This window comes from Ptychodera flava, chromosome 9 (genome assembly GCF_041260155.1).
Source record: "Ptychodera flava strain L36383 chromosome 9, AS_Pfla_20210202, whole genome shotgun sequence".
NCBI lineage: Eukaryota > Metazoa > Hemichordata > Enteropneusta > Ptychoderidae > Ptychodera > Ptychodera flava.
The window spans coordinates 30188896-30213832 of NC_091936.1; the positions used below are offsets into that span (position 1 = coordinate 30188896).

At 36.7% G+C, this 24937-nt stretch overlaps 1 protein-coding gene across 1 annotated transcript in view; it reads right to left on the bottom strand.

Moving 5' to 3' along the window:
• Nucleotides 1-12389: 12389 nt before the first annotated feature.
• LOC139140623 (integrin alpha-8-like) overlaps nt 12390-24937 on the bottom strand; it is a 105396-nt gene continuing 92848 nt past the window's right edge. The window contains exons 27-30 of the mRNA XM_070709985.1: nt 23758-23874; nt 21851-21964; nt 17901-18026; nt 12390-17543 (exon numbers count right to left, since the gene is read on the bottom strand). Coding sequence (XP_070566086.1) covers nt 17385-17543; nt 17901-18026; nt 21851-21964; nt 23758-23874 — 516 coding nt within the window. The 3' untranslated portion in view covers nt 12390-17384. The remainder of the gene's footprint in view (nt 17544-17900; nt 18027-21850; nt 21965-23757; nt 23875-24937) is intronic.

The following is a 24937-nucleotide window of genomic DNA, read 5'->3' on the forward strand; positions in this document are numbered from 1 at the left end:
CCCAGCCTCTCCGTTAAAGGTAGTTGTTCGTCGGAATGTGTTCCAGATAACACAAAATCCCTTCTGGTGATGCTGATTGAGGGACGGAACGGTTCCTGAGAATATGAAGGAACGCTGATTCAATGTCGTTCTCTCGCTCACAGTCACATCGCCACACGCTCCTTCCCAGGAAAAAGTAAGCTTTAGTGACCCCTATCCCCGGCGTACAGCGGACAAGATTAACTTCATAACCCGCCTATAAATAAATGTAACTTTTAATAAAACGATAATTTTCGTCCGGCGCCCGTATCAAAGCGGGCCTATAGCCGCCAATATTGCGGAAATAAATATCCTAAACCATAATGGCTAGAAGAAATAGTCAGTGACGTCACCACGGCGATATTAAATTTCTTCATAAATTTCGGCGTCGTTTGATTGTTCACTATGTTTCCCTTAGCAGTCACACAAACAAAATGAATTTACAAATGACGAAATTCTCTAATAAAAATACATTGAATTCTTTTATGATAGTACCTACGTAATACTAATGCAACAATTAATATTTAACCATATTGACATCTTACGTTGACGGGAACAAGACTCTCGTTGGACGTTTTCTGTGTGATCCAGGTACTTTAAAATGTCAGCGAGGGTCATTTTACTTATAAATTTGAAACCTGCATTCAATTCTGTGAAGCTCTCTCTCTCCATATTGCTTTAAACTTTAACTTTCAATTTATTCTCACGAAAAGAGTTAATAAATAGGAACCAAAAATATCGCTGACATAATTACTTTGGAATCGATTGTTCACACAACTAATCGATTCGCTCGACACACACAGGGAGCTTTCAAATTTCGAACAAGCCGCACTCGTAACCCTTCTTGTAAGTCACATGGCCTATTTGAGGACAGTAACCTGCCTTATAACATCGATATCCGTGGCCTCATACAGACTTAGGTGGTCGTATACGTGTTTTTGAAATCACACACGAATGTAGACGAGTGCTGGTTATTACCTTAAGGTAGTATGCGCCTTGAAAGTGAAAGTTTTGCTCAAACTTTCCTCAATGAAAGTTTCAACCACACTCTTACTAAATCAAAAATAAAAACAGGGATCACCGCGCAAAATTTTGCAGTGGAGAAACAAATGCAATGTAAGTTATCATTTACTGAAAGATATTTTAAATTCAAAATAGCCGTCATCCTTGTGTTAACTCTATGGGGAAATAACATTTTCGATTATCGAAAAACTAAGGCGGTGAGACTTTTTCTTACTCCAATAGCTTTAAAATGAGCCCCTACGAGTAGTAGACCAAAAGGGAATTGTAAAAATCTAAGGGCCCGAATATCCTATAACTCGAGGCACATTCTATCTTTATCGTGCAATGTATGATATTATTATCTCGTAACCGACTGCTACCTTCGAACATGTCTTCTTAAAGGTATACAGTCACCTGTAATCTAAATATGCCCATATATGGTCAAAGGGCGTTCCTTGGTATTCAAAATGTCCATGCGAGGGCGCTGTTTTAAAAAGCGGCCACCCGCCTAAAATCGGTGATTGGTTAGATTTTCTCTTTCCATGGTAACTGTGGCAAAATTAAAACAGGTGACAGTATACCTTTAATGGAGTATCCTGGTAGGCCAATTGGCCAACTCCGAAACGTATTGTTCATGGTCTCGATACGGATTCAAATGTATGTGAGTGTCAAATTTTCCCGCGTTGTCTTTCTTTCTTTATCTATCTCGCAATGAAATGAATTCGTCATTACATAAGGTGAAAAGTTACTTTGTATACAGTACTAATTTAAAGGGACAGTAGCTGTAACTTTTGATAGGTTTTCACGATTTTTGTTTTGTATGTCATTTGCAAGTTCTTGTCCAACTCCCGAGGAATGTGCAGACATCTGTCATTTAGCTTGTCAACACAGGGTCTACGCAATGTAAAACACGCTGTCATTATGATTCTAGTGCGGACCAGAATTCTCTTGTCAACAATAACAATGCAATTTACACATATAGGCGGAGTTGACAAGCTGAGTAGTGAGTATCCAAACATGCTTTAGGGGAGTAGAAGAAGAAATGGAGTGTTTAAAAAAAGAAAAACAGTGAAAAAATCATCATAACCAACGTCAATAGAGGGACTGTGTCATAACTTATAACTGCTGTCAATTTAAAACTCGGCCATGTACAAGAGTAATCTAACCATCTCCACTCACTCACATTATCCCCTCATCTTCCTTTGCATGCACAAAGCGACTCGCCCAAAAGAATAGTCAAATTTCAATTTCCAAGAAGAGTTTTTTCCTTATTCAGTTCCATCTATTTATAGAAACAATTTGACCCGGGTATTTGCCACCTCTCGGCATCCCTTTGATTTCATTTGGTTTGCTCGCCTCGAATTTATAAGCTCTTCCATGCCGAATATTGGGTTAAGAAAGTGCCTGTACAAAAAAGCGTGCCGAATACAGCCTCAATCAGATATTTCATCGCGCCGGAACAAGTTTATATCCCTAAGAGTGAACCCCTAGACAATGACGGTCAAACCGTTTTCGTCTTCGAAGTACGGAAGAATGTAGGTGGCGCTGAACTTGCCCTCCAGGATATTTTGATAAATCTCATTACATCGATTGGGACTGACCAAATTGCATCTGAGAAGACAGCCTGTGACGCGCGAAATGTGACATGCCGACGTAATTGACAATGAATTAATAAGCTAAAACTAACCAGCGTAATGGATTTGGCCGCTATGCGACCGCATTAATCAATTAATGAATTAATTACTCGCTAATTTACTGCAGAATCTGCTTATCAAGGAAGAATAAAATACCTGATTGACTAATTAATTATTGTAATTGGGTATCCCAGAACAAAGTGTTTAATTGACCCAAGTTACCATGCTGGCACAATAAGTGTTAAATTGGAAAATTACTGTGATTAAGCGTGCGAACGGTTTCTCAACACAAATTTTGAAGCTACAAGAAAGCGTAGTTTTTGTCAATTTTCTCCCAGTTCGCGGAAACGAGAACAAGATACTTCTCGTATTCGCCTCGGATTTTTGAGAATTGGAATGGAATACCGGAATGCGATATGAAAAGTTGGAATAATAATTGCTGTGGTTGGGTTCTGTTACGATGATAAATAATATACAGCGGTTGACGTCGCCTGATATCATTACAATGTTCCCTTTGACAACCCACTCGAATGGTTTCAATATCACAATTATTATCCAGGCATATCAACAGATTCTATAGGCCTATACAGAGAATAATGAGATGAGATATTATTTTTGTCATGATTTGTTTTCATTTTTGCATTATATATTGATTCGAAAAACTCGACTACATCCGCGGAAGACCAATTTAGCAGAAAAAAATTCTATTTCATCAATTCTCTGTAGACACATAATTAGTATTTTAGTGATGACGTAAGCAGGATGCGATGTAAAGGCCCTGAGAAATCCTTCGATGGTTTCCGTTGTTGACAAGGACTGTGGGTCAACCTGTATCTGTCACGTCTGATTCTCAGCTTTGACGACCCCCGCCTAGTGCACCCTAAATTGAGCGTTATTATGCTACTATCCCGGATTTTTCAACAGTTCGCACGAGGATGCACAACGACGTTGATGCAGGAAGTGTGTTGTTCATTGTAAAGCGGGCTCCGAAACAGAATAACTCGCAAATTACCCTCTTGCAGAAGCTGCTTCGAAAAAAAGGCAGGGATTCCATGCTGCCCAACTTAGTAAACATGTAGTTCATAAGTGTAGACTCAGATGCAAAACAAACAAAGAGACAATTAAACACAGTACAGCGTGCACAAGTTTCGCTGGATCGTTTGAGTAAACTCAACACGTGTTAAAGGACAAATTTTAAAATAATACACGACCAATCAAGACCTTCAACCCCCTGAGAAAGTATATATGTTGACGACAAAGAGTTGTGGCGTGACGTACATGTACCATGAGATCTTGGATAATGAATGACAATAATTTGTTTATGGCAATCCCATTCGATTAAATTAAACGGTAGCCATGCAGTGGTAATTTTTAATTTAATTGAGATATGGAAGCCGGAACAAACTCATTCAGTTTAAGATTAAGGTAAAATGCACATAGAAGGATATACATAGTTTGGGGTCAAAATTTTTTCGGTGTGTAGTTCTTGTGGAGTCATTTTGAAACTTGTACGGAAAGTTACATTTCTCACCGCCTATAGTATTTGCTTTCCCCTGTGGATTTAAAATGGATATTCTGGTTGCTTTTATATAAAATGAAAGACAACAGTGTAAAGTTTTCTTGAGCACAATAAATCAAAAGTTTTAAAACTTTGATTTCCGAGTCACATGATTCCTTTTACTTGGAATAAAATGGAAATGAATGGAATGAATGCATGGCAAATGCATACAACCATCTTCACCATGACAACAAATATAATCGAGCTTCAAAATTCGCCGTATATTCATATAATTGTCACGGAGTTTTCTTCTGTAAGCTTCTTGTGGTCGTTCGGTAGGTCGGTCTTCTCGTACCGGCTGAACTGATCGACTTTTCAGCGGGCCTGCTTCGGGTCATAACACGGACATAATCCAGTTACACGAGTTCCAAATTCAGGAAATTGAATTTATCATATTATTCATATGTTGGACCAGAAAGGAGATTGAAATCGCGGCTCCGATGACGGATAATTCAGTGTGGTGTTTTCCGTAAAGAGCATATAGTAAATTACTTTCCTATGTCATATTAAACGTTAAATGATTTAAAACTACCTCACGCGCGCAGCTACAAATGAAACGACTTTTCATAATTTGAAAGAAATAGTACCAATGAAGCTGGATTTTTACGAGAAGTTATTGCATTCTCGAGATATTATATACCATAAACTAATTTTGCAAACAATATATTCACGGGAAAACACGAGAACAGAATGAAAAAGACTGTTGGAATCAGCCTCATAAACAAAGTGACACTATTCTCTCAATTTCCTATTCAGGTTCAGAGTCTCATTAGGGTCTAATCTTTCCTCGTGTTATAGAAGCCGGTGCCTTCACAAATAGAGTATGCAAACAATTTGCTTCCCAATATTGCGAGGCTATACATTCGAGCATCAATATCCGATTGCGTTTGTGTCACAAACACGGCGAAGACAAATCTTATCGCCAGCGAAAATTTGCAATGTCGCCCGTTACGTGGTCTGAACAACTTCAGGAAAATGCCAAATCGAAGAGTTTTTCATCTTATTCCGAAAACCCTTTTTTATCACATTCTCTTCCTTTCTCCAAATGCTGACGCTTCTGAAAATTCTTTGACCTCAGGGTTATTTATTAAGATCGTGTATTCAGACTTTAAAGTAAATTATGTGCGTGTAATACCAGCGATAACGAAATAGAATACTATGGTAACGGCAGTTCAATGCGTGTAACGATTTGCGCACTACTCGCCATGACACTGAATGGCAAAGTTGTTGCTTGACGTAGTTCAGGCATCACGCTTTGCTAGTTAATGACACACCTCCCCGTGTTTCATCAAGACTGAGATCTCTACCGAACGCCACGGCGATGGATGCGCTGGCGTCAGCGCCAACGACGCTAATAACGTTTCCAAGATTCGATCTCATGGGTACACACTTCATAGACGGCTTGGATGAAAGAACATTAAACACGACATACACGCTGCTTGACGACGGACTGTCCGTGTTTAGGCTAACAAGATTACAATGATTATTCGTACAATTATGCTGTTATGATAGACTGAATTATTGGAAAATGTACGATAAAATGCTCGCATATTGCTTGCCGAAAAACCCCTGGAAGTTAATAACGCACTGTCTAGACAAATGAATCACAAGCGAACCGTCGAAGAAGAGTTTAAACATCTTCTCGGTAACGTCTTTCCTACAATCAGTATGTCTTCGTGTGTGATGAGCTTTGTCTGTCTGTATGTCTGTCTGTTTGATTGTCTGCATGTTTGTTTGTTTTTAGGTCTGTCTGTCTGTCTGTCTGTCTGTCTGTCTGTCTGCCATGTCTGTCTGTGTCTATAGCTGTCTCTTGCTCTGTATCTCCATCTTTGTCTCTCTGTATGTCTGTCTCTCCACCTCTCTCCTGTATGTCTGTCTGCTGTCTGTCTGTCACTATCTTTGTCTCTGTCTGTCTGTCTGTCTGTCTGTCTGTCTGTCTGTCTGTCTGTCTGTCTGTCTGTCTGTCTGTCTGTCTGTCTGTCTGTCTGTCTGTCTGTCTCTCTCTCTCTCTCTCTCTCTCTCTCTCTCTCTCTCTCTCTCTCTCTCTCTCTCTCTCTCTCTCTCTCTCTCTCTCTCTCTCTCTCTCTCTCTCTCTCTCTCTCTCTCTCTCCCTCTCCCGGCATTACCAGACTAACAAGATAACGAATCATAAGAATTTGTTAGGTTTCTTTCAAAGTTCTTATAATCCAGCCACGGTAACTTAAAGTTGCCGAGACATCCATCGACAGCCTCCGCTTGTCCACGCCGAAAAACATCCAAAATCACCTAGTTTTATGATATGATGACCACGCAATAATATCAAAAGCGCACCATGTGAGATGCATGCTCATCAACAATTTGTTCGCCCCATATGAACAACGATGTGTTTAAAACATATTCGATGATATCCCTGGTTAATAATATGTAAATACTACTTGACAATACTGGCATTACTGGAAGGCTATACTTCATGGTAAGTCACTATGTAATATTGTTGGTTGATTATTCGAGGAGAAATAAACGGATACAAGAGACGACCACATTTTTTCTTTAATAATCTCACCTGAAGGATAAACAATGTCGCGTTAGAGCTTCACATATTCTGTGTCTCTCTCTTCGTCAGAATTGCTTTGTCAAGGATGAGTCGGTTGAAAAATATTTGTAATTCTAGGTCGATAAATACAGAAACGACAAAGAGACTAGAAGAGAATTTTTAGTGGCGTCTGTTCTGCATGGCAGTAAATTCTGCTGGAAGTGTTTTTATAAAAACAAAGGAGTAGAACATGCACTATGGGAGACGATGTCGATGTAGGGTTCTTTCTCGGAGGCAACTGTAGCTGTGAGTAGTAGTTGTGCTAATACTGAAATAAAACGTCCTTTTGGAATATTTCAGAATAGTACAAAGCAAAACCTGTTAAATCACTCCTGACCAACCCTTCGATTCTGCTTGCCTACCTGTAATATTCGCAACTATAAGAACTAACGGTCACGTGACTCAGAATGCCCGGAAATGTCCTTTATAATTCATTTTAATTTACACTAATCTACATCATGCAGAGCGCATAATTTGTGTGAGTACCAATAAAAGTTTTAGAATCGGCTACGTAAAGGTTTTCAACTAGTATTTTATCAGTCATACATACACAATAAGATTTTAGTGCTGTTTGTACAGTTGCTAGAACGCCAATTTCGGTTAGCCCCGAATAGATGTCCGAAATTGTTTAACTAGGTTTCGGCCTAGAGCATTCAAAGCGCAAAGAATATCGTGCCGATTAATAAATAAATATCAGTTATGTTCCGTTCCCTCGTTAGTGATGAGCATTTTCGTTTTCGAATGTCGTCGAAACATATTTAGTAAGTCTTATTCGTGTGGCCGTAGCAGAGCTGTAGCAGTGGTATCTATGGTGTAGGTTTATACTTAAATCTTTACCAGCTGAAACGTTTGATGCATTATTTGCGCTTGTGTTTATTCAGTTTGTAAAAACAATTTCTTGTTCCACGCCAAAACCGACATTGAAATGCCTGATTTTCAACTTGTGAAAACACTCCTTTCTTGTGCATGTAATGCCTAATTTTATCACCGTAAACGTAATCCGAACTGGAGCTCATTTATGAACAACAACAACAACATAGCATTTTGTACACAGTGCGCCGTGTTTGCATGACTGTCGCTTTGCATTTCAATACATTACAGAACAACAAGAAGGAAACGCCCTCGTTTTATAAAACATAAACAATATTATCAAAGAAATTACAGCGCTGTAAAGGTAGTGTTCCCGTAGAACTTCTCTTTCTCACTGTGAAAAGCTTGGGTTGTAATAATAACTAATATCATGCTCGCTATTTCAGGACCAAAGGGTTGAAGTATCAAAACACTTTCAGTAACTGAGGCGTATACGCAGGAAGGTGCCAGTGTTTTGAGATCACTACTTCAGATCTTAAGTCGTAGCTCGAGGTCCGTATCCAGTGTACAGCAATGCGTCGAATTTTTTACAAAAGTATCCCATATTTCTCAATTTACAATAAATGTTTTTTGTCTTTGCACATGGCCTAGTCACGTGAGGTACGTTCATCCCAAGCGAGGTTCATTCGTCCCACGTGATGTACGTTCATCACACGCGATATACGCGAGGTATTCTCCACGCGAGAGACTCTGCAAGTTTTTCACGCAAACACAAGTGTGCTGAATCTGACTATTCGATCCATGTGCCATAGAATATTATACAATCGATATTCATCAAACAAGAGGCAAATGGCCCAAACCAAGGCTCTTAATACTACTCGTAAATTTCAGTTAAGTAGTTACAAGTGATAAAAAACCCAAAAAACCAAAACAAGAAAACACACACAAAGAATAAAAGACAGACAGACAACCATTCTTTGTTATAGTTTCAAGTAATTAGGTTAAAAGGATTGAGTTTACATTTAACTTTTTCTGACAAGTTGCTTTTCACTGATCATATACTATTGTATAAGATTAATTCAAGTATATCAAATTACATTGCTATATTATTTATTGTCAAATAATATATTTTACTTCTCTCTAAATTTGACAGAATTTATTGTCAAATGTGATTTTCAAATAACCGATGACGCCGTGTTCAATTGTTTTGAGATCAAGAGTTTATTTGAAAATAAGATGTATTTCAATTTTTCATCAAAATTGCATCTCGGTAGATAGACCCACTCATTGAACAAACCCTTAGGCGGGTTATTATTCATCGTTATTTGCATTTTGTGGATATAGCGTTACCGTCACTGGTGGTGCCTTCCGTTCGCCACAAAACTCGATAATTGCGTAAAATCAGAAAGTGTTGTAAATTACTTTTTTCCCCCCAAAGAATATCAACCACTGCGGTCGCTTATATCCATGAATAAAATGTGAATTGAAAGATCAGTACAGAGACCATACGTACGTATTTGAAAAAGAAGATACGGAATGCGGTGTGCCAGGCTAAAATGCGAGGTTAGTTTGATACTATCAGGGGACATACGATCGGACACTGCATTTATTTCAATACTGTTCTGAATCATTTTAAAGCTCTATGAGTAAGAAAACTTTTACCATGATCTTAGATTTTCGGAAGTCGAAAATCGTATTTTCCCCATAGTGTTAACACAGGAATGGTGGTCATTTTGAATTTCAAATATCCTAAATGTCAGCTAATTCGTTTCTCTAGGACCAAAAGTTGCACAGTGACCCCTGATTTGTATTCCTTATTTGGTGAGGAATAGTTGCAAGTTATATCTGATTGGTCGATTGTTACTATTCACATCAACTTAGGGAGTCTATTTGTATTATTCAAATATATTGTATTATTCAATTTGATAACAGCTTTCGAAATGCCGCACATTAGCCCAATTCTTCTCAATACAGTAGTCAATAGACTGGTCCCAGTCTCCTGGCTTTTCTTTGCAGCTGAGTTGTGGGCCAAGGCATTCACCCCACGATCTGCGCAACAGCCTACCATTAGCGTGTCGGTATGCTGATGTTTAGTCCTTCAATTTATTATATGTTTTGATACTTATATGCCCACCGACTTGAAGCAAGTCAAAGTCATCAACAATAATATTGGATCATGGTCGCTCCACATGACTGTGATCGGATATTGCATACCTGTATACCACACGCATGTTGTTTATACACGTTTTATACCACTCTTGGCCTCGTGCCCCTTTGTTCTTGCCGTTCGTTTACTTTGTAAAATGTTCTAATGCAAATTAGTAAGCCGTAATATGTATAATCATATGTTAAGTAGTAAATCAAACACTTTTCTCAACAGAAATCATAGTATATCAAAAGTGTTGATTTTACTTATGTAAGTACAAATAAAAGTGTGGCGGTGTACTTATCTGTATACACTTGGCCACGTGAACCTTTGTTCTTGCCGTTCGTTTCATTTTTTTATCCATTGCAGTCCTATTGTTCTTATGTAAATTAGTAAGCCGTAACATTTGTAATCATATGTTAAATAGTAAACCTAACACCTTTATCGATAGAAATCACTAGTATATCCAAAGAAGTGTTGGTTTTACTCATTTAAATAAGAATAAAAGTGTGGCGGCGTACTACTCTGTATATGAATACGTAATGAATCACGATAATAACTGTGCGTAGAAGCACAGATACAAACATTTTTATGCAAATATAAAGATTCACATGTCTTTGGTCATAATTTTAAAACATTCTCTAATATAGTACCTAAATCAAAATATCGCAGCATGTAAATTAATTATCATCTTTTGAAACTACCGCTTCCACTTTGAAAACCGTGCAACCGAAAACATGACTGAGTTGTCTCAATATCTACAGTAAGAGCAGGAACGAGTGTAAATATTTCTCTTCTTCGCCCTTGAACAAATCTTTCGTTTATTTGTTGTTAAATTTGGAAACATACCCATCAACTTCACCAGAACTATTATACTCACTTTCCGAAATTTCAAAGAAGTACAACACGTCCATCCTTAACGAGAGCTTCGACTCAAACGAAATGGAGAACAGTCCCCATGTATAGATAATTAATACAACCAGGTGGGGTTTTTCAAATGATCAATGCGAATAAAGATATTCCCCATATTTCAGATGTTTTCTTCTCTTGCCATCACCGATTCATATGTGAATTAGTACTTATGGTCGTTTACCGTGTTGCCATTTACTGGAATAAGTAAGGTATGTTTGATATTGAAATTTATAATTTTCGTGGTATAAGTCAGAAACAGCACTTGTTGTTGGGGTTTTACAGTGTAAACCTCACTCTTTTGGTCAGAAGCTGTAAACATCACTCGGCCTACGGCCTCGTGAAGTTTACACGTTTTAATCAAAAGTATGAAGTTTCCTTTCCAAAACCACTCCAACTCGTTCTATTTCCTACACTAATAATAGACATTCAAACATAATATTTGACGTACAACATGATATGCTTACTGCATTTTACAGGTAGAACAGAAATCGTGGGAAAAAATCAGAAGATACTGCTGAGGGAGCTGTGAAAGACAGATTTTCCTGAAATGTTTTCTGGTCTCAACACTAAAGTCTTACTGTTGCTTCCTCAGTCAAATATGTACTACAGTCTCTTTGCACTCGAAATAAAGAAACGAAATCCAAATTTACTGCCCTAAACGGTAAAATTGGGTGTAAGTCCTTTCTTTGTCCCATTACGAGCTATATTCACTCTACAATTGGATGTTTATGACAATGATGTTTTATGTTGATTGAACTTACGGATGGATCAATCGTCAGATCTTTTTTTTAAATTCAGATACACTACATATAGCCTTGCGTCTTCGCCATGTTGCAAATGCATGCCGATTACGAATCTGTGCCGTAATTTTACATCCTTGACGATCAACAAAATTTCATGTTATAAATACTAATTTTGGAAACATATCTCTCATGCCATACAAACCCCGTCGTATCATTTGCATTAACTTTAAAAATGACAGCAGACGTCCCCAGTTTATGAGTATCGCATAGCACGAGTAGAGCAACATCAAAACTACTGGAGCTGTGACTGTGTCAATCAACCACCCGACAACACAAATCATTATTAAAACACTTTTTATTACATCTTGATATGTTTCCAAGTCAGACCACATAAATGTTGTAAAACATATTACAAAAAATGACATGTTTACAAAACTGACACTCATGTAGACATACTTGCAGTTTTTCTTCTTCTTTTTTTATAGGAATGTTAGAAACACCAAACAAGATTTCCATCTCGAATTATTGTTAACAAAACTCATTGCTCGAGTCAATTCTGGTCTCTAGCACTATAGACATACTTACAGACATAATTTCAAAATTATCATTTTTTATCTATAAAAGATCATTTTATAAATATGACAAAAAATTGTGACAATTCAAATAATCAGATTGGACAACGTGAAAATATCAAGTGGAAAACGAAACAAATGAGCAAAAAACTGTTTTATCACGTTCAAAGGCACCTAGTAACTCGCAGCAGTGACGACAACAACTTATCACATGGTTAGTATCAGGTATGCTCTTACTTAAATAAGGCGGAATATTTCCTCGTGCGACAAAGATCACATGCAGTGTTTACAGAAATTGTTATGAAGACATACAATTGTGTGCTTCTATTTTGTCTATTGCGGGTTGAATACACAGTGTGTAATCTTTCTCAGAGTTTTGAAAGACATCACTAGAACTACAACTGAAAAAATGAAGCCTCTCGTTTTCCCTAGTACCTAGTTTGCTTTGAAATCACTTTTCTTGCATTGCAAAAGGTCTGGGATACTGGTTCTTGAAAACTCAAAGTCAAGTCTATTGAGATATAAAGGTAAGCAGACATTTTGGTCTCCAAAATGCCTTTAAAATTCTCTTTCAAAAGCAAGGTGTGAAAAACACTTTCAAAACATCAGACTTGGCAAAGTTGTGTAACTTCCAGCAGTGAAAAATAATAGAGTATTACAAAACTTGGATGAAAAGTTTTGGCAAATCAAATAATTGTGCAAGTTGTCTGGACCTCTCATCGTTGATGAGTCGCGGTAATCGATTATAAAATGCATCAATAAATGAATGTTTCACAAACAGCGATACAGAATATTCAAATGGAGAACAATTTGCTCTCTTGGTATAACATACAATGCTTGCCCAACCTGTGTGGAACAGTTGGACTGTTGTTGTTGTTTATTAAACTAACAGACACACTGGGTAGACCATGCAGAATGTAATCTCTAATCACACCCACCTGCCTGGGAAATATTAGAAAACAAATTTGATCATTTTTATGCATTCCTGGAAAAATAACTTTATTTTTATTCATTTCTGGGGAAATCTGACCCAGCTTATCTGTTGGATTATTTCTGACCCACCCAGTAATATTTTATGGACATCCCTATGGAGAGCTTGCTTCACACTAAACACTACAGCTGACTATTTCATCACATGACAAACATGTGATCACGTGATTGGTTACATTCTTAACCAATGAGTGGACAGTCTAAAGACTGCTGGTCATAAAGTACTAGAAGATATACTGGCACTGCAATAATAGACTTCAGACAAGATATACAGCGCCCCACTCTCTCTCTCACACATCAAATAAGTTTTATTGGGATCCAGAGAGCTACATGAGATTGGTTGTGTTATGTTTAGCACCAATAAACTGCCACATGGGGCGACTTTGAAATGGAAAATGCGGCATTTCATCAAGGGACAGAATTGCACACAGCTATAAAACTTGATGTGGCAAATTCCCCTGTCCTGTCCATTCTGTATCACAAACACTGAGAGAATCGCCATAATCTAAATTATACAACTGAGAACTTTACTTGGTTCTTTCAGACAGAGTACAAAATTACTGCAGTTTTAAAAAAACAGCAATGCGATTCTCTGCTTTAAAAACGGCTGATTTTTTTAAGTTCAGCACTTGGATTGTCCACTGTAGGGAAAACTACAACTGTCAAAATATGCAAGCTGTTTATGTTTCTGTATATCTCTAAGATAACTTATTTAACATAGTAATGTGTTCAGTTACTGTAAGATGATTGTATAAATACAGACAGAAGAGCATTGAAATTTACACCAACTCTAAGTCTTGATCAAAAACAAAACAATTTGAATAGCAATTACTGACAGCAAAGACAGACAGGCTGTCATCATTGTCCCTTGGGCATAATAACATTAAACAACAAACTAAGTTTTCTCACTCAGGGAAAGGATTTGGCAATTTTATACAAGGTTGTCCTTATCCTGATAAAGCTCTCAGTGGAACAAAAAATAAATTTGATTTGCCTGTCTCAGGAGAAAGGAAAGCTACGGTTTCCTCCTTAAAATGTGAGAATATGTTTTATATAGAATAGGAATATAACATTTAAACTTTGCTACTGAGATCTTCTGGATGAGAAATGGGTTGCACCTAATGATATGTGTACGGCATGGGTTTTAAAACTGATCAGTACAAGCACCGTGTATAACATTTGCACAAGTCAAGATCTGTGGGGGAAAAAATAGAGTGCAGAACTCAGAAAAAGCTATCAGCACTAACATGATCATTTAGACATCTACCACCTGTTGTGACTGTTGTCAGGTTGGAACAACTGAAATGGACTCCCTGATTGATTTCTTGACATTCAACAAGCCTCGTGAATCAAATAGCAATCTGCGCTTTCAGCGGCATTGCCAAAACAGGAACCACACATTTCAGAGACTCTATATGCGTATTAGGCATAACCTTCAACAGAAAAAATCACCCATTATCTGCCAGTTTTCCGCAATCAGAAACACATTTGAGTTCTGTTAACCACAGAAAATGCTGGCTTGATTACTTTATGTGTGTTTCTTGTGACTGAAATATGACTTGAAAGCTAATTCTCGGGGCTAAATTCGTGTTCTTGATTTCTTTCCTGTTGTATTGAATGCTTTGGACTTTTATCCTTTGTCTGGCTTGATTGAGTAAATACACTTATGTCTTGGAATTTTTACTACTCTTTAAATGCCGACGGTTAAAGTATCATATAGCTGTACAGGCATTTCAAAGCCGGCTATACAGTAAGATCATAGATTAGTTAAAAATCAAGTTTCACCTGTAAAATTGACTCCCATCTCTGAGGGCAGTAGTATTTAAGATTAGGTCATTCTTTACTGTTGCGAATCCACTTTTTCTGCATATTAATCTAATCAAACGGCAAATAATAGATTCATATCATAATTTGCTGATATACTGGTGAATAAGTCTTGGGTATGAATTTGTAAACTTTACCAATGTGACTGAAAAAGATATCTTTGGTCTAATACATAAAACACTGAATTCAAAATTCCGCCAAATTATTTCTGATACTTGCTAAAGTTTTCCTTTTTCATAAGGCTTTCACATTTATATTTCTTTTAAAATTTTGCTATTCCCCATCCCCCTGCAAAACAGTTCATAAATAAATTCAAAATTAATCTACTTGCTGATTGGTCACAACAGTATCCAAGGAAACAAGAGGCCATGAAATGTGACACTGAACAGTGCTGTACTCTTAATAAATATCAGGTTATGATACAACTTACTGGGTATGAGCAAAACAATTTTTTTGGTTAATTTTTTAAGTACCTCACCTTTAAAATGTGCACCAATTTTTATATGTCTTTGGTATACTTGATATGATAACTTTCTAGCAGTTACAAGCCAACTGGAGTACGCACTCCTTGCCAGTTTTCTTTTCTAATGAGACAAAACCCTACTATTACAAAAGGAAACCCCAAAATGACAAAATTGACCCTTTTGGCAGTAAATATTAGTATATTGTGATTTGCCACTAAATGGCAACCTCAACACAGAGATTATAGTACAGCGTGGACAATTATAACCTAGCTAGGGAGTCTGACCAATAGCCACACCAATCTCTGCTGCAGGTGACATTTTACACCCACTTTTTGGGTGTTGCACATTTTCCATACATTTTCAGTCTTTTTTATATTTGATATTTCTAGCCAAAAAATATGATAAATACTAAAATCCACCAGTTAAAGTTTCAAAATCGATCCTTGACTCTGTGAAAATTTGCAAAACATTGACCTTACTCTAGGTTACGACAATTCAAGATGGCTACCCCTATGACTGTCAGCTTTGCCCACGCGATTGTCAAAGTTATGGCAGATAAAGAACTACTTTTTTACTGGTCTATGGAAAGTGCTATCTCTCGCTGGACAGCTTCTTTCAAAATCTGAGATGTCCATCATGTTTATTGAGCAAACTGGGCATGTACAGGACTGAAAGAAAGACTAAGAAGGGAATATTCAAATCTACCTGCAGTGGAGATTGGTGGGGGCACGCAGTCAACGACTCAGACACTCTCCTGCTGAGTTAGAATTATCACAGCGCTCTACAATCAGAGTGTTGAGATTGACAGAATGGTATATAGTTTCTTTGCACTAAGTTATCTACGTGGCACCAATAAAACTCTACATCACCACAAAGTCTTCCCAGAAACCCTTTCTCACATGCCACAACACCAATGATACACTGTATATACATTTTACACACTGTCCCCTTTTATGTACATTAAGATTCAGTTCGGAGAAGACGAGTAGGAAAATATGTTACTATATATGCTTGTATATATGTTTAAAAACCATACATTTCAAAAAACATTAACACCAAAACCTTGGTAATAAACATATTATAACACACATGCTTCAGACGTTGAAAATTTTCACAAATATTGATAGCTGCAATGGGGAAATAACAATTCTAAAAAAGTCTAAAATCTTACCTAAACTTCCATACAATGGAATGATCAAACGACATACTTTGTTATTGGTCAAATCATTTTATGAAAAGATAGGGAAGTGTCTTTCATATATATATATATATATATATATATATATATATATATATATATATATATATATATATCACCAATCCATGCTAAGATACTGTGTTTTACACTTAGACTATCATTATTACAGTAGGTATAACATTAAGCAAGGATGGGATGTGATTGTCAATTTGAACATCAGATTGCATAGAAGCACCAAGCAAAGACATAACCCCTTCACCCCTATTTCCAAGTCGACAGGTCCAACTCTTCACAAAAGAATAGAACAGAGCTGTACCAAAACTTGGCGGTGAAAGGGTTAAAAGAGGAAATAGCGGATATGTGCCTTTAGAAGGGATTGATAGGAAATTGAGAAAAACTGTCGGGCCGCATTAGATTGCTACTTTCTTTAAACATGATATCGTTCTAGGACTATGTTTCTATGTTGCTATATTTGTGAATACATGCTGAGAAATCTACATCCATATTAATCTTTTGTCTAATTTCCTAGATCTATGAATTTTATTATTATACTTGAAGGAAATATTGCACCATTTAGGAAATTCATGTACCCTGGATACTCCGATGAACAAAATATCCATGCATTAAAATTTGTCTACTTTTTCAAAATTTCTTCCCATTGCCCTGCTTTTGAAAATTTCTTTATGCTCAGTGTACTTAACCTCTTGGCCGATTCCACTTTGTGCAAAGGGAGGACAGGAATGACACAGAGGGATGCACTCTGCTAAAAAAACTGACCAATCATTCAACCACTCTTAAAACCCACTTTTTCCAACAGTAAATGTATAAGAAGCTACAGAATCTGGCTAAACAACTCCAAAAAGGACAGCACTAAAAACGTAAATACAGATTTTGCAGCAGAAGGAACGCAAAATTTCTATCAAGGACAGGCACGAAGACCCTCAGTAATAGCTATTGCTTCTTGAACTTTTGATTTCAGAATCTGCTGTGCTGAGGCTGGCGAAGGCAGGAGAACCAGAAAACGTTGACATGCAGTCGTTGATGTCATTCTGGGCTTTAATGTATTTATCTTCCACTCTTTTCCTCTTGAAGAAACCAGCCTGGTAATGAATCGAGGAAAACAAATGGAATTAATAAATCTAAGAATTTGGGTCAAGATTAGGTCCAATTTTTCTTGTGATCCTACAATCAACATGTGCAAATGCCAGACTGAATGTTATGGACACAAGAAAGCTCCCTTCAAAAAAATATTACACTTTGCAAGTTCTAGTATGGGGCTGACATGCAGAAATTTTCTGAAAATACTTATAATTGACTAAAAGTGTTAAGCAATATTGTAAGTTAGACTGCACATTGCCTTTATATAAAAAGTCGCTATAAAAGAAGGCAGCCTACAGTCTAAAAACTTTGATGGTAAATCAACAGAAATGCATGGGTGAAGGCGTATCGACACTCACCTTCCAAAGGCCTATGATCATCAGTATCAGTAGAAGAAGTCCTGAAGCCACTGACACTGCAAGCACCCATAGTGGAACTGGTAGTGTTCTTGGCTGAGGTTTCTCTGTGTTGGCAATTGTGGTAACCTGAAGCAACAGAAGAACAGACTTTGAAGTTACTTGGTCACTGCAAATTTGCAAGTCAGCCATGTTTACTTACAATGGTATGCGCCTCAAAAGTGAAAGATTTAAACTTTTGCTCAAAATTTCCTAAATGAAACTTTCAACCATTCTCTTATCACATCAACAATATAAATTGGGGGTCACGGTGCAAAGTTTGGAACTGGAGAAAAATTACACCAAAATGTTGCGATATTTCAAATTAAAAATGGCCAACATCCCAGTGTCAACTCTATGGGGAAAAATTAAATTTGGGCATTTTGAAAAATTAAGACGGTGAAAGTTTTTCTTGCTCCAAGAGCTTTAAAATGAGTCCTCACAAGTGGTAGATCAAAAAAGAATTGTAGAAATTTGAATGTCTGAACGTCTGTCCCCGAGGTGCGCTCTACCTTAATGAACAGCAATAAAATTACACAGTTCTGACCATATGCTTCCAATGATTGGCTACCAGTAATACAGGCAACTATTTTTTGCATTAAGACCCCTGGTTTTGCAGTCACTGAGATTTCAAGACAAGATTGTGCTTTTTTTTGAGGTATGAGCTCAGCTTTTGTTGTTGATGTGAGCACACCACCATCTGGGCAGGATGAACTGAAGACATTTTAGAGAACCTCAAATTTACTGAATATCCCATTTCAAGTATTTCTGTATTTAAGACACATAAAATCTGATATTGCCTTGAAAAGAATGTTTGAGCATCTTGTGACTGATACGCTCCGTATGTGAAGATGTTCTTCTGGAAATTGTTGCCAGTTAGTTGTACACAATAAAAAACCTTTCCATGTGAAAATGAAACTGTAATATAAAAAAATCATCCCTCTAATATCATTTTGATGTTTGTCGAACCTGAACTCTGAGATATAAAGCTAATATCTTACCCTTCCACCCCTCAATCATCCCCAACATGGTTTAACCTCCCAGTTCAACAACAGTGCAGATGGATCACGAAAAGTGCAGTGAATGGGTTACCGACAATACAGACAAGTATTAGAGTGGAAAATACCATTAACAGCCACACACAAATGTGGATGAAAGGAATTCGATGTTTGAAGAAGATTACAACATTTAACTCAATCCCATTTCATTCACTGTGGCAGTAAATTGTCAGGTTAGACTTCATCATGAATAACTTTCACGGCTCAATGGTGCCAGATGATGGCATATGGCTAATATTAAAATGTACCTCACCTTAAATAGTCATGACATGTTGATGGGCGTCTCTCAGAAATCTCTTGACATTATAATCATGACTTTTAGGATTTGAAATACCATGGCTCTACTTTCAGGTTGAAAGATTTTTACCTAACTGTATTAACCATGATAAATTTGGCGTATTATCTTGATGTGATTTACCTCAGCTTGTGGTTTAATTATGGTATGAACAGACAACAAGAGTAGCCTACGTCTGACATTCCCATCATGGTGTACCGGAACATGAATGGTACAAGCTTGGTGTTTTCAACGAGATATTTGACCCGCAATATGGCAATAAGGGAAAGGAGAGTCAAATCTGTCTGTTGAAAATAACTGTATATGCTTACTTTCACACAGGGAAAAATGTAACCAGATATGAACTGTAAATGCTCACGTGTTTCATTATATATTGCAGTTAGTATAAATTTGAACATTTGCCACATGTTTGCAACTTCATTGAAAGTATTATGATCAACATAATAAACAATATTCACCACAGATTAACTCTATAGGTCATTAAGTATTAAAATATGTAATTAACTGAAATAAAAATAATTAATTTCTTTGACTGCAATAATTGTATCACCACTTATATAGCAAGTGTAATTGCCTTTGGTCAAGTCCTTAAAAACTATATATTCCAAACTTTGAAAGCTCATTAGATATGCAAACTATTAATTAGCTGACATGAAAACTTAAGTGCGAAATGACTTCCAATATTGGTATAACCTGGTATAATCATCAATGTCATAGCATGTTATGCCAACTTTGATCAAATTAATCCAAGAATATATCCCTAATTAGAACGTTAATTAAATACACACATAGGAATTGGCTGAAGCAAAAATGCTCAATGCCTTTCAATAATGTTAGCCTACATAATAGTATCTTTAGTGTACATAGCAAGTTTCATCAATTTTGGTCATGTAAATTCAAATATATATCCCTAATTTCAAAAATTCATTAAATATGCAAATTAGGAGCTGGATGAAGTAAAAATGCTTAATGACTTTCAATAATGTCGTATCATAGTATCTTTAATGTACAGAGCAAGTTTTGTCAACTTTGGTCCAATCAATACAGATAAATATCCCTGATTATGAAAGTTCATTAAATATGCAAATAAGGAATTGGCTAAAGTTCAAATGCTTAATGATTTTCAATAATGTTCTATCATAGTATCTTTAATGTACATAGCCAGTTTCATCAACTTTGGTCTCATTAATTCAAATAAATACCCCTAATTAGGAAAGTTCATAAAATATGCAAATTAGGAATTGGCTGATGTAAAATGCTGAATGACATTTAATAATGTTCTATCATAATATCTTTAATGTACATGGCAAGTTTCATCAATTTTGGTCATGTAACTTCAAATAGATACCCTTAATTTCAAAAATTCATAAATATGCAAATTAGGATTTGCATGAAGTAAAAATGCTTAATGACTTTCAATAAGGTTAAATCATAGTATCTTCAATATGCATACCAAGTTTCGTCAATTTTGATCGAGTAAATTCAGATATATACTCCTAATTAGGAAATTTCATTAAACATGCAAATTAGTAATTATCTTTCACGTCACCCCTTAATATCTTTCAAAGCTGATATATCTTGGTGTGATCAACATTTGTAGCGAATCTCATCAAATTGTGTGCTGTCGTTGTCAATATATATCAGTTTTTTCTAAAATCATTAATTATGCAAATGAGCAAAAAGCAAGCAAGCCACACCCACCAAAAACTAATCAGTTCTTGCCATTTGCAAACTAAATCTATGTACCAGATTTGATTCTGATCTGATGAGCCGTTTTTGAGATATTGAGTACACAGACAGACAGACAGACAGACAGACAGACAGACAGACAGACAGACAGACAGACAGACAGACATCGCTGCGACATATGCCCACGTGTGTCAACACGTGAGCAAATAAAAAGGGTACATACAGAAAAATCTATCTACAATCTATCCCAACCGAGTGTATAGGTAACTAAGGTATAATTGTTTCTTGTGGTTTAATGGTGGGAAAGCAGCATTCACAAATGATTTAATCGGAAGGAAAAAGAAACAGGCACATTTCTACTATCCCTTTAAGGTAATATGCACCTCGAAAGTAAAAGACTTAAACTTTTGCTCTAACTTTCCTCAAGGAATCTTTTAATCATTCTCTTTCAAAATCAAGAATAAAAATAGGGGGTCACCGTGCAAATTTTGGTACTAGAGAAACAAATTACCCAAGATTTACAGATATTAGAAATTCAAAATGGCCGCCATCCCTGTGTTAACTCTATGGAGAAAAATAAAAATTTTCGAATTTCGAAAAGATAAGCCGGTGAAAAGTTTTCTTTCACCAAGAGCTTTAAAATGAACCCCCACATGTGGTATATCAGAAGAGAATTGTAAAAGTTTGAGAGTCCGAACGTCTGTCCCCGAGGTGCGTTCTACCTTAAAAGACTGCTTTGATAAAAAGCGGTAAGTCTAGAAATTGACTGGGGAAACCTTAATCATATCAACAAAACTGACTGGCTTTGAACAAAACCCCTACATGTTTTAGCTGTAGGAAGAGTCAAAAGTAATTCTGGATTGTTGCCTTACCTCAGCATCTGCTTCGGGATAACCATCCGGTGGTATTTTATATGGCACACTTGTGATTTGTACTCGGGCTTCTGATGTTATTTCCGTTTTGTCGTAGCAGCCCGGCGGGACACACTGTGAAAAATAATAAAACAGAGTATAATATACGATTTTCATTCTTTATTAACCAATGAAGATTGGAAATGCTTCATTAATAGTTTCATGCCAAACAAAACAACTTCCCATTATAAGAATTTTTTTTAATTTACTGCCCATCTGGGGAAACAACTTCATTTTCTTGGTGTTTTGCTGGTGAGAATGCAAGTACATTAGTTACTTGATGAGCCATTAGAAGAATAATGCCCCCCTACAGCACATGCGGTGAATACGTGATGCGAGTGATTTCAAAATCGTGAGCTGTGCATGAAAACAGAGGAAGCATATAACTTGATTTATTGTGTATTCAATTTATGGAAGTTAATAAGCAAGAAGGAGAGACTGTTTGCGCATTTTCAATGCATTAACATAATATTTCATACTCTCAACACAATCAAGCCACAACAGGGGGTCGAAATTGTGCTTTAAATGCGAGTTGACAAAAAAGATTCATGTTGTGGGTGTACACGGTAAAAACAATCACTTGCTTTGTCATCATTATGAAGCACTCATTTGATAATCAAAATGCTTGATTTATTTTGATGAATTTATTTTGCACAAAAATATTGTAAAGGGTAGTTCATTACAGAGTTTTCGAAAACAGGTTTAAGGTAATATGCACCTCGAAAGTGAAAGACTTAAACTTTTGCTCTAACTTTCCTCAAATAATCTTTCAATCATTCTCTTTCAAATTCAAGAATAAAAATAGGGGGTCACCGTGCAAATTTTGGTAGTAGAGAAACAAATAACCCAAGATTTACTGATATTAGAAATTCAAAATGGCCGCCATCCCTGTGTTAACTCTATGGCGAAAAATAAAAATTTTCGAATTTCAAAAAACTAAGCCGGTAAAAAGTTTTCTTTCACCAAGAGCTTTAAAATGAACCCCCACATGTGGTATATCAGAAGAGAACTGTAAAAGTTTGAGAGTCCGAATGTCTGTCCCCGAGGTGCGTTCTACCTTAATGAAATCGAATAAACCAAAAAAATCTACACCAAATCTTTTTTGCTTCTATTAGAATGCTGTATAGCTTGCGTTTTGATTATGATGAGGAGATGAAATAAGTCAAAGAACTGATAATTTTGTCTCCTCTTTCACGTTGACAATAGCGTATGAGAAACACTGTCCGGCCAGTAGATTTTGTCAGGTCTATGCTAATAATAAACATCACAATAGACCATAACCGAGGTACTCATAGGTTTGAAATATTTGCATGATGGCATACTGATGAATCTTACACTACATAACTTTTTTTGTATCAGCACAGACAAAATCTACCAGCCACTCTTTGCATGATGATAAACGGGTCTGTTTAGAGTGGTTTTTGTTGAACCGTTGGCATTACGAGAAGTAGACTAACCGTGTAAATTGAGGAGTTGTCAACTCTGTCAGGTGTAATTATCGTTTAGGCAGTGATATCAGTCGACCACAAATATAAAATCAACTCTGCAAATGTTGAAACATGGTCTGGAACGGAGGTACAAACAACATCACACATCCCTCTGACTGTCCAGTACACACCATTTCCAAACACTGTTTGTGTGTATCTGGTGGTGTTGTTTTGACTATGTCTGACCACCTTGCAGACGATATTTCAACTTTCGCAGAGTTGATTTCTTTATGGCTGACTGATATTATCACTGGACAATAGTTACACCTGACAGTGTTGACAACTCTGCAATTTACATAGTATGTCTAGTTCCCACACTGTCAATGGTTCAATGCAAACCATTGTAACAAAAAGCCAATAAACAATAAAAAAACAACCTACTTTGAGTAATGTATCTTTCCAGAGCCTGGATCTGATCTGCAGAAACGCTGACTCTCCGCTCTTAAGTACAAAGTCAATAGGACACTCTATGGATATACAGAATGCTGATTTGCAGTCCTAAGGAAAAGAACAAAAAATAGATAAACACATTCAATCAATTACTTCTTACTTTCATGGCGAGCAATTCTAATTTTTTTCCCTTCCCGCTGGGCAGTTCTATGACGAGGTACTACAATCTGTTGTATCTGAAAGGTGAATATACCGGTGGTAATAATTATAATCTCATGTTATCATTTACGGCTAATATGGAGTTTCCTTGTGGGGCCGGTCCTTATAATGCAAAATTAAGCTTCAATATGTGAGTGTGAATTGAAAATGCCCTTAACAAATATTTTTAGGCTATTTCTGGCTCAAAGTGGATGGATCTAGGTAAGTTTTTTGCTCTCATTTTCTGGCCTGGATTCTTTTTCCCAGACATGCGTGATGTTGGGCTGATTTGCATGGGAATCCAGTTCCTCAGACTTGCTATTTAGTCATCACAACATAAAGATGTCAAGACGGTAATGTTGGAAAAATGCTAAATTCACCATCTTGACGTGGGAAAGTATACCGCTGCTTTGCATTATTCAATGACTTTAGAGCTACAGCGATGAAAACCTTGGGTGTTGCTAATATTGAATAGAAAAAACTCTGACATCGGCTGGATAGGTTTTTGTAAAGTCTGTTGGATGTCTGTTGTAAGTGATATATCATGAGTAAAAATCATACCAATGAAAAGAACAGGCTCAACTTGCGAGTTTTTTTTTTCCACTGAGAATGGTGTACTGCAGTTTTGAAATTACGAGTAGTCACAAAAGGTGATTTTGACTGTCAGAAAGCTGCTCTCCGACAATCTCAATTAAAATTTACTGAAGGTATGAATCTTAATTAATTGAATCTTAAAAGAAACTGGACAACATGAAATGCTTCTCTAATTGCAACTCTTTGTCTTTATCTACTATAATTTATACCTGACAAGGCGTGAGAGAGACAGGACCATACTGTGTCCCGAATGGGATTATTGGCTTTCACTGTTGATGTCTGCACGTTGTCTGAAAGCTTCCCGCTGAAGACATTGTGGGTACACTCTGAGGTATGTGTGATTACCGTACAAAGTATTTTCCGATGAAGATTTATAGAG